Source organism: Corylus avellana, chromosome 7, assembly GCF_965113065.1.
Source record: "Corylus avellana chromosome 7, dhCorAvel1.hap1.2, whole genome shotgun sequence".
Classification (NCBI taxonomy): domain Eukaryota; kingdom Viridiplantae; phylum Streptophyta; class Magnoliopsida; order Fagales; family Betulaceae; genus Corylus; species Corylus avellana.
In genome coordinates, this window is record NC_142496.1 from 14,670,157 (window position 1) to 14,681,934 (window position 11,778).

Below are 11,778 nucleotides of genomic sequence, written 5' to 3' on the forward strand. Positions count from 1 at the left end.
TCCTCGTCTTATCTCGGACCTTATCAATCCAAATGCCACCTGCAAAACCCCCTTCTTCTCTCTACTTTTGACATACATAGTGTTAGGGAAATCCTTAAAATCTCTATCAGCCCTTCTCCTTGTGCTGATTTTTTTTGGCCTTTCTCTTCTTCTGGGAAATTTTCCACAAAATCAGCTTACAAATTGATCAGCAGCCCCAGAGTTTCCTCTCACCTCTCCCCTCTTAGCTCTTTCTCCTGGAAACTTCTGTGGAACCTCAAGCTGAATGCCAGACTCAAACTTTTTATGTGGAAAATAGTCTGGGAGGTAATCCCAACTAAAGCCATACTTAAGACTATTTTCCCAATCCCCCCTTCAGAGTCCCTCTGCCCCCTTTGCAATTCTAAAGAAGATTCCCTTCCCCATTTATTTTTCAGGTGCTGCTTTGCTCGTATAGCCTGGAGAAATTCCTTCTAGCCTTTGGATTCCATGGCCTGGTCCTCTATGAGTCTCTCTAGTTGGATTAAGGGTATCATAAATCCCCATATTACGTTTGGCATTTCAAAATCTGAGGTTCACCTTTTCCAAATTTATGCTGCTGTTTTTTGTGATCTGTTATGGTTCAGCAGGAATAAAGCTCTTCATGAAGGTGTCATTCCAGATATTGCCATGATAGCTTCATCCATCAAAAAGACCATTTTACCTTATGCTGCAACTTGGAAATCTGTTTCTCCTAGAGGAATAGAAGTCTGGTCTCCTCCCTAGGAAGGTTATCACAAGCTCAACTTTGATACAGCCATTAGTGAGCATTTCTCTGCTCAAGCAGTCGTTTGCAGAGACCATAAAGGAAAAATCATCAAAGCTATCTCCATGATCAGTCCTCCTTGCACTCCTAACAGTGGGGAAGCTCTAGCAGCTCAGTTGGCAGCCACTCTAGCAGTGTCATTGAAGCTCAAAAAATTCTCCATCGAAGGAGACTCCCTCATTGTTATCACAGCTCTTCAACATCCATCGATCATTCAAGACTAGCACATTGAAAAGGCCATCAAAGATACCTTAGCTCTTCTTCCTCCTTCTCCTGAGTGGGAGGCAAAGAAGATTAACAGAAGTGTAAACTTCTGCGCCCATCATGTGGCTTATTGGGCCGCGGCTAGAGTACACTCTGACTGCATTCCCATTTTTCCTTTTTCTCCTTTCCCTCCTATTAACTGTAGTGGTGTAGCACCACCTTCTGTTTTCTTTCCCCCTTGAGGGTAGTATGATCTCTTGTTTCTAATGCAAAGTTTGGTAAAAAATAATAATAATAATAATAATAATAAAACGTACTTTAATAATTGTTATGAAGTGTTACATCAATAAATAACCTTCAGAAAATCGTATAAAATTAAAAATGTTCACCACATTGCACAACCAATTTATAAGAAACAAAACCTTGATTAAAATACTTGCATGGAGCCATGCAATCCACGTACTCCCAACATTTTATTGAATGCGAAAATTACAGAATCAAGGACCACGACACTACTGATTTTCAAGTTCAACTAACTGTTGACGAGATTGCAATTCACGCGAACTTCACCTTCATTCCTGGTAAGAACTCCAATGTTCCCAAGCTTTACCATTGCATCCGAAAATAGCTCCTCAAAGGTTCCGGGTTGAGACTATTGAACCTACATATGGTCAACAAGAAACCACTCTCTCTAAGGGAACTAAAGCAACGGCTAAAACCTAAATCAATGCAACCACAAATCAAGCAACGGCTACCATCAACAAGGAAACCCAAATCAATCAAGAATAAATGCAGCAACGGCTACTTCTAAAATTGAAATCATTTATTCGATTTGTATTTTCTTCCTATTATGTAAATGCAATCTCAGGTATATAAACCCATCATATCAATGAAAATTAGCAAGGCAAAATTATTTCAATCTCTCTTTCTATATGGTATCAAAGCACTAACGAGCAACCCACGTTGTCTCCCTTTTTTTTTTTTTTTTTTCTTCCTCTCTCTGAAGTGTTTCATCAAACACTTAAACTGCATACCAAATGGCCTCATCCACCTCCTCTGAAACCAACCCACACCCCTCTGCCGAGAATGTCACCCACCCCATTCCACCTACCCACAATGAAAACAACCCAAACCCCTCTACCCAGAACGTCACCAATCCTATTCCCCCTACCCAAAATGAAAACAACCCAAACAACTCAAACCCATCACCCGCATCTCTCTCAAATTTTGCCCAATCTATTTCTAAACTCACCCAAAACAATTACCTGGTCTGGCACCATCAACTTCAAACTTTTTCTTCAAGGTCACGATCTTTATGGGTTTGTGGATGGAACCAATAAGCCTCCCCATCCTCACACCTCCACCGCCATTGATGGCTCTCTCCACATCTCCAACGACCCAGAGACACTTCGATGGTTCCGCCAGGACCAGCTTATTTTGAGCATGCTTATGTCCACCATCTCTGAAGAATTGCTGCCCCAAGTCCTTGGAAGCCGCACTGCCCGAGACCTCTGGACTGCTCTAGCACGCACCTTCTCTTCAGCTTCCCGAGCACGTACCATGACCCTTCATTATGAAATTGCAACTACAAAGAAGGGCAATTCCTCTATCACAGCATATTTTCAAAGGCTCAAGCAAACCACAACCACCCTTGCTGCCGCCGGTCACCCACTCAGCGACTACGAATTCACCACGTCGCTCCTTGCCGGACTGGGTCCCGAATATGACCCCCTCGTCACGTCCGTGACTACCCGGGTTGAACCTCTCACCATGGACGATCTGCTCGGCCATCTGCTAGCTCACGAAACTAGACTCGAACAACACCACCGGAACGACACTTTCCTTGTCGCCGCCAACCTTGCTTCACGCGGTCGGAGTCCTCATCGTGGCAGAGGACGGCATCTCAGTTCCATGAGAACACGCTTCTCAAATGGGCAGCACCGTTCTGCCCCAAACTCCTTTGGGCAATACAGAACAATGGGGCGTGGAAATATCACGCCTCCCTCTCAAAATTCCTCATCTTCACATGGGTCCGCCTCTCTTTTAGGCCCAGGCCCTCGGCCCACCTGCCAAGTATGTGGCAAATTGGGCCACACTACCATGGCCTGTTATCACAGATTTGACCAAGCCTTTCAAACTACAGGGCCCAATCTCACTGCCTACACTGCTGCTCAGGCCCAAACCCGGGATCTCAACTGGTATCCGGACACCGGCGCCACTCACCATGTCACTTCCGACCTCAACAATTTGAATCTTCACTCGGAAGCGTATGATGGACCCGATGAAATCCAAGTGGGCAATGGTACCCACCTTGCCATCCAACATACAGGCAACTCTAAACTTTCTCCTAATTTTCTTTTACGTCATGTCTTACATGTTCCTAAAATAACCAAAAATTTACTTTTAGTCCAAAAATTCACTTATGATAATAATGTTTATATGGAATTTCACCCTTCTTGTTTTTTTGTCAAGGATCGTACATCCGGGAAAATTCTGCACCACGGCTCGAGTAGACACAGCCTCTACCATTGGTTTTCACCTACAGCTGCACCCCCTAGTATTTTCTCTAGTGAAAGTGCTAGCTTCGTGGATTGGCACGCTCGCCTCGGCCACCCTGCTGATCGCATTGTTCGTCATGTCGTCACTAGATTTCTACTTCCAGTTACCAAAAATAAAAAGCCTCCTGTTTGCCCGGCCTGTCAGCGAGGCAAAAGTCATCAGCTTCCTTTTAATATTTCTGAAAATAAATCAAGTGTCCCACTTGAACTTGTCTTTTCTGATGTTTGGGGACCTTCCCCTATTTTATCCAATAATGGTGCACGCTTTTATGTTATTTTTGTCGACCATTTTAGTAAATTCACGTGGTTTTATCCCATTGCATGCAAATCTGATGTTTTCTCTATTTTTCCTAAGTTTCAGGCCTATGTTGAACGCCAATTTGATCGTAAGATCAAATCCATCCAAACAGATGGAGGTGGTGAATATCAAAAATTATGTCACCACTTCGCATCCCATGGAATCCATCATTGACTCACGTGCCCACACACCCATCAACAAAATGGGTCTGTGGAACGCAAACACCGCCATATTGTCGAAATGGGCCTCACCCTTTTGGCCCATTGCTCCGCCCCTCTCAAATATTGGGCTGAGGCTTTTCAAACCGCTTGCTATCTCATAAACCGCTTACCCACACCCATCCTCAATAATGAATCACCCTTTCAAAAACTTTTCTCTCTCCGACCAACTTACAGTTTTTTACGCGTCTTCGGATGTGCTTGTTGGCCGTATCTTTGCCCTTACAACAAACACAAGCTCGATTTCTGCTCCGACACATGCATCTTCATTTGGTATAGTCCCTTTCACGGTGGCTACAAATGCCTTCATCCATCAACCAGTCGGATCTACATCTCTCGACACGTCAACTTCGATGAATCACTTTACCCATTCACCTCCCTTCCTAAACTCCCCAAGTTCCATCCCCCACTTCCCACACCACTATTTTTCCCCCTTTGCAAACCCTCCTACCCCAACCCTATCATCTACTTCACCCTGCGATGCACCAAGAACAACTGCCATTCCATCCCTTGACCCACCATCCCCTCCTACATCTCACACACCTGCCCTTACTAACACTAGTTCTTCTTCTGACTCTTTGCAGGTTCCTGTCACCTCTCCAGCCTCCGCATCTCCCATGCCTCAACCAGGACATGCAATGCAGAGTCGGTCCAAGAACAACATTTTCAAGCCCAAGTCTCTTCCAGACGGTCTAATTCGCTACCTGCTTCCGAAAGCGCTCCTTGCCACTGCCAACCTCGACGAGATTGAACCCACCTGCTACTCCCAAGCGGCCAAGCACCCCGCCAGGCGTGATGCTATGAACATCGAGTTTGATGCCCTCTTCCGCAATGGCACCTGGACTCTCATTCCTCCCACCTCCACAATGAATATAGTTGGCTGCAAATGGGTTTTTCGTCTCAAACGGAAAGCCGACGGATCCATCGATCGTCACAAAGCTCGCCTAGTTGCTAAAGGATTCCACCAACAACCTGGCGTTGACTTTGGAGATACTTATATCCCTGTGATCAGACCTACAACCATTCAACTTGTTCTGTCCCTCGCCATCTCCTCAGGTTGGCTCATTCGACAAATTGATGTACAAAACGCCTTCCTCCGTGGTTGGCTTTCCGAAGATGTCTACATGGCCCAGCCCCCTGGCTTCATCCATCCTCAGTTTCCTCAGCATGTCTGTAAATTACCCAAGGCCCTCTATGGCCTCAAACAAGCCCCTCGTGCCTGGTCATCGTGCCTGGTTCTCCTGCCTTAGTGATCGCCTCTTGGAACTTGGCTTTATCGGATCCCGATCTGACTCCTCCTTGTTCATCCTCCACACACCTCAATGCACTACCTACGTCCTCATTTATGTTGACGACACTCTCATCACTAGCTCCCGACCTCATGGCACAACTGACCTCCTAAACTCTCTACATGCTGAATTCGCCATCAAAGACTTAGGGCCTCTCCATTTCTTTCTTGGTATGGAAGCTATAACCACTCCCGATGGTCTCCTTTTATCTCAACAACGCTACATCCTTGACCTCCTTAAAAAGAGCAACATGTCCGAAGCCAAGCCTATCAAGACTCCAATGTCCACCGCACATGCTCTCTCACTCTTCACTGGGGATCCCATCCCTGACCCCTCCACCTACCGCAGTCTCGTCGGTACCTTACAGTACCTTTCCCTCACTCGACCTGACATCTCATTTGCTGTCAACAAAGTCTCCCAGTTTATGCACCGGCCTACCTCTCTTCATCTTCAAGCTGTTAAACGGATCTTGCGCTACCTCAAATCTACACTCACCTTTGGTCTTCTTCTTCGCAAGTCAACCTCTCGCACCCTACAAGCTTATTCTGACGCCGACTAGGCTGGCTGCCCCGATGACAGGAAATCCACCGGCGAATTTTGTGTTTTCCTTGGCCCTAATCTCATCTCATGGTCCTCACGCAAACAACGGACTGTTGCTCGATCCAGCACCGAATCCGAATATCGTACTCTTGCAACCACCACTGCCGAGCTCATATGGCTCCAATCCATGCTCTGCGAACTTGGCATTTTTCTTCCCACACCTCCCACTCTTTGGTGTGATAACATTGGAGCCACCTACCTCACCGCCAACCCTGCCTTTCATGCCCGCACCAAGCACATTGAAATCGACTTTCACTTTGTTCGTGACAAAGTCGCCTCCAAGACTCTTGACGTCCGATTCATCTCTAGCAAAGATAATCTAGCTGACATATTCACCAAACCAACTGCCTCACCTCATTTCACCATGCGGTCCAAGCTCCACATCGTGTGTACCATGTCTTGCTTGCGGGGGCGTATTGAACCTACATATGGTCAACAAGAAACCACTCTCTCTAAGGAAACTAAAGCAATGACTAAAACCCAAATCAAGGCAACCACAAATCAAGCAACGGCTACCATCAACAAGGAAACCCAAATCAATCAAGAATAAATGCAGCAACGGCTACTTCTAAAATGGAAATCATTTATTTGATTTGTATTTTCTTCCTATTATGTAAATGCAATCTCATGTATATAAACCCATCATATCAATGAAAATTAGCAAGGCAAAATTATTTCGATCTCTCTTTCTATAGAGACGACACCATTGTATTCACCAAGGGAGCCGTTCTTGGATCCATATAGAGTTCTTGATCCGTCGTTAACAATCCTTTCTTTGTTTGAAGATTTTTGTAATAAACAGTGTCAAACGTCCTTGGAGTTGTTACATCAAGATTAACAAGGTCCGTTGAGCGGCTACATCTTTTCTTCAACATATTCATCATATTCATGTATGTGGCATTGAGTGAGGGATCAGGCTTTCCGGTTCCATTGAAGTTGTTGACCCTGTTTATAAATGTACCGCAGGAAGCTCTCCCGATGGTATGCTCTCCGGAGAGAGTGATCAAGTCTTGCATGTCTAAACCTTTAGATTTGAAAAAATTGATCAAGGTGGTGACATTTTCATGCCCATGAGGAACCTTTTCGGCTTTTGTGTCTATGGAAACTGTCCCATATTTGCGCCCGAACGGGACTGGCCAAAAGGGGCCTTCGATAAAAAGGCTGGCCTCTCTCGCGGCGCCAACGAGAATGTCGGCGCAAGCAGCGGTTCTGGGGCAACTCTCCTCAAGCGCTGCCTTGATTTCGTCAATCACTTGGAAACCTTTCAGAGTACTGCTGACAGATGCTGTCCTCTCGCTTGCTGTAGAGTTCAGCAAAATGGATCCGTCGCATCCCTGCAATAATGCACGACTTTTTCTTTTAAGAAATTTAAGAAGATAGACGACCATATGTTTTGATTGATTAGAGGAAATTAATATCATCTGCAAACTTGCTCCACTACTCTAGTTGAACTATGGAATCCTTCTCTTTTATGGTGCTTTTCTTAATTAGGGTTTTTTTTTGTGTGTGGTGTTTTTCATATACAGCTCAAAAGTGAAAATTTTAAACTTATAGTTTTCATTGAATGAAGATTTTCGACCTAACCCTTTTTTATTTTTTTGACAAATGGAGTTAATCATATATTATATACGAGTAATGTTAAAAATTACATTTTTATTCCATAATTCTAATGTAGAAGTCCTAATAAACTCTTGATTTTTTTTTTTTTTCCTAACAATAACTAGTCTAAGAGTTGGTCGAAATGGACTTATTAGTATTGTGAGATAAAAATATAGATAAAAATACATAACATTCTCATATATATAGTATCTAGTTTATTATGATTGGACATGATTTCTTCAGTTAAAAAGAGAACAGAGAAAAAAAAAAAAAAAAAGGAAATGATTTTGTTTCACCAATGAGTTGATTTAATTTATAGTAACTGTATCTAATTACCCTAACAGCACAGTCGTGGAATTGCAAACGAATGAGGCTTGCAGCCAAGGTGAAATCCTTCTCAATCCAGGCGTCCACTTTTTGGTTGATGATGTCCACAACATCCGGACATGTGTCCTCGTAGTAATCCTCAGAGTAATTAGCAGCCGCAGTAACAGGTTCAATGGCCGATAACTCCAAATGAAGGAGGAGGACAAAGAGAGCCAAATACCCAAATTTCATGTTTCTTTGAGGGATTTATACCACTAGCAAGAACAGTAAGAAAGATTTGCTGATTAATTCAGAGAATAAATGTTCATTTATATATATGATCGGTTGAGCACAGAAAGTAGGAGGAACTAAATCCAATGATGCATGAGTTGGCCGGGCGGATTAAACCATCGATCTTGTTTCCTGTATGTTGATCTTGCAAAGCTCCAAACTTTGACGGAAATTGCCAAAGTTTGGAGCTTTGTTAATATCGCTTTAGTAAATGCATGAAAGAGGGCATGCATGCTTATTGTTTTTTTTGAATAGAAGGAGATTTCATTACTTAAGAAGAGCCTTGCTCAGTGAGTACAAGATCCCTAATGCATAAAGGGAAATTATCAGTCCATAAAATTGCTTGTTGGATAGTAAGAGCCAATTTTGCTAGGCTATGTGCCACACTATTGCCCTGGCGATGCAAGTGAGAAACTTTCCATTCCATGTGTTGACATAGCTTCTGTTTTGCCTCCTGCAGAACATGCCCATAGCTCCCTAGCCAAATCCCTTCATTCTTTAGGACATTGACAATCTCCAAAGCATCCCCCTCCAGCACTATTTTTCCCAGACCCATACTGAAACTAAGTTCCACAGCTTGCCAAGCTGTTAGAGCCTCCGCCGTGGCAGCATCTGTTATGAAATCCTTGGTTGCACAATAAGCAGCTAGCAGTTCTCCATCATGGTCTCGTATAGCTATCCCCATACCCATTCTCTTCTGTGAGACATCCACAGAGGCGTCCCAATTAATTTTAAGAAAGCCTACCGGTGGTTTGTTCCACATGACAGAGATGGGAGGTTGCCGGGCTACACCCCTTCCCAAAATACGACCTGCTTCCGCTTTGTCAAAAGCTGCCAGTTGGTCCGTTGCCTGTCTTAGTATCACTGCTGGAATGGTCAAGGGTCCTCCAAAAACGAAGAGATTCCGCCTAAGCCACAGTTGGCGTGCAATGGCTGCAAACAAACTAAGCTCATCTGGATCCAACTTTCTCGACAAGTCTCCAAATATTGTCTTAAAATCTGTTTCAGCACTCCTACATTTCTGCAACTTCTTGGAACACTCTAGCCAAACGTCCTGCGCCGATCCACAACTCCACAGTATGTGCGCTGTAGTTTCTGGTTCCAGACCACATATAGGGCAGCATGGATCCGGAATTATTTTGCGTCTATGAAGATTTTCTTTCGTGGCTAAAGCTTCTCGACATGCTTTCCAAAGGAACAATTTCACCACCGGTGGTCCTTGCACCTTCCAAACTTGTTTCCAGAATTCCTTCATGGGCCCTTCACTGGATCCAGATGGGATATCCCTCCTCTCCAATGATTTTGCCAAGTGATAAGCAGACCGCACAGTGAATAGACCATTCTTAGTTTCCTTCCATCTTAGTCGGTCCGGTTGTCCACCTGGGCTGATGGCCAAACTGCAGATTCTATAAGCCTCCTCTTCAATGAACAGGTCCTGGATCAGAGGAAAATTCCATTGCCGAGTCTGTGAGTCAATCAAATCACTTACCATGGTGTCCCTAGGGAGGCCCCTGGCTGGGGACTGAAAAGAGATAGTATGTGGGTATGGTATCCATCGGTCCCCACCAATTGAAATTGATTTGCCATCACCCACGAGCCATATTAGTCCCTCTTGTAGGAGCTGTCTCGATTTCCAGATACTACGCCACGCTACGGATGGTTTAGAACCCAGCTCCGCCTCTAGAAAATTTTTCCCTCTGTAATATTTCTCCTGGAAAATCGTGGCCACCAATGATTGAGGGTATTGAATAAGCCTCCACCCCTGCTTTGCAAGAAGCGCTTGATTGAAAGCCTCCAAATCCCTAAAGCCCAAGCCGCCTTGTTCTTTTGAAAGACTCATTTTCTCCCAACTCAGCCAAGCAATTTTAGAGAAATTCTCCTTATGACCCCACCAAAATCTTGCCATCATAGAGTTGAACTTTTTGCACAAAGCCTTTGGGAGTCGGAAAATACTCATCGTATATGTAGGGAGTGCCTGAATCATTGCCTTTAGGAGCACCTCCTTTCCTGCCTGAGATAAGAACCGCTCTTTCCATCCGTTGAGTCTATTCCATGCTCGATCTAGTAAACTTTGGAAGGAACGGGTCCTGGAACGACCCACCAAAGCAGGGAGGCCCAAATATTTTTCGTAACCCGATGTAGAGCGCACCCTCGAGATTGCAAGAATATGATCACGAGAATCTGTTTTCGTATTCTTGCTGAAAAAAATATTAGTTTTGTCCCGGTTAATCTTTTGGCCCGAGGCTTTCTCATAAATCGACAATATCTCTTGGATTTTGTTCCATTCGGCAGTTGTAGCCCTACAAAAAAGCAAACTGTCATCCGCAAAAAATAAATGGCTGAGTTTTGTGCCCCCCCGTGAAATTGGGAGCGCGGATAACCCACGATTCATCACAGCTTTCGAAATGAGATTACTTAACCCTTCAGCACACATAATGAACAGATAAGGGGAAAGGGGGTCACCCTGTCTTAAGCCTCGTGTGGGAACAATGTGTCCATAGGGCTGCCCATTGACCAAAATGGAGTATGAAACAGTAGTAACACAGGTCATAATCAAATTGATCCATCGATCCGCAAACCCCAATCTCCTCATTATTTCCTCCAAAAAAGACCATTCAACTCTGTCATAGGCTTTACTCATGTCTAACTTGAGTGCCATATACCCACTTTTACCCCTCAACCGTCCGTTCATAGTATGTAGCGCCTCAAAGGCTACTAATAAATTATCAGTGATCAGTCTCCCCGGTATAAAAGCACTTTGCGTAGGGGAAATGATATGTGGTAACACCTTTTTAAGTCGATTAGCTAGAACTTTAGCACAAAGTTTGTATACCACATTACATAAACTTATCGGGCGAAAATCAGTTACACAAGTGGGGTTCTTTTTTTTGGGTATTAGAGCTATGAAAGTTTGATTGACAGTAGGATCAAAAGTACCTGTGTTTAGAAAATCCAACACTGCAGTACATATTTCGCTCCCCACAGTGGACCAAGAGCTTTGATAAAACCCGGCAGCGAAACCATCGGGTCCCGGGGATTTGTAGGGGTGCATTTGCCGAAGAGCAAGCTCCACTTCTTCTGCCATAAAAGTAGCTAGCAGACGTTTATTCATATTCGGCAATACTCTGCCTTCCAGCCCATCTACGCATTCTGCCATATCACCGTCACCTCCAGACGAAAACAGAGACTGATAGTAGTGATGGAAAGCTGTTTGTATCTCGGACTCAGTTGACCATTCCCTACCCTCTTCATCGAGGACACTCTCAATTCGATTTTTCCTTCGTCGTTGAGAGGCCCAGGCGTGGAAGAAAGGAGTATTCCGGTCCCCCTTTTGATACCAGTTTTGTTTTGCTCGTTGTCTCCATTTTATGTCCTCCTGTTCTAGCATTTTCTCCAGTTGCACCTGGATGTTGCGAATTTCTTCTCTGTTGTGAGGACCTTCCTGACGCTGTAGCGCTTCAAGAACTGCAGTTTTGTTTTTTATGGCTTGCTCCCCGTGCGTAAATTTCCCCCTACTCCATCCCATTAGTGCCCCCCGACAGCTCTCCAATTTTTTCCAAATATCTCCCATTCCTCCTGTGGACCCAGCCGTGGACTCCCATGCATCTCTAACAACTCCCTGATAATCCTC

At 44.4% G+C, this 11,778-nt stretch overlaps 1 protein-coding gene across 1 annotated transcript; it reads right to left on the bottom strand.

Annotated features, from left to right (window-relative positions):
* Positions 1-1,520: 1,520 nt before the first annotated feature.
* On the bottom strand, positions 1,521-8,108 carry LOC132183730 (peroxidase 7-like). Its single transcript, XM_088518654.1, has 4 exons — positions 7,887-8,108; positions 6,668-7,285; positions 2,506-2,520; positions 1,521-1,640 (listed from the first exon to the last, which is right to left on the bottom strand). Exons 1-4 carry the CDS (start codon positions 8,106-8,108, stop codon positions 1,521-1,523), a joined length of 975 nt encoding a protein of 324 aa, XP_088374780.1.
* Between the last annotated feature and the right edge of the window lie 3,670 nt (positions 8,109-11,778).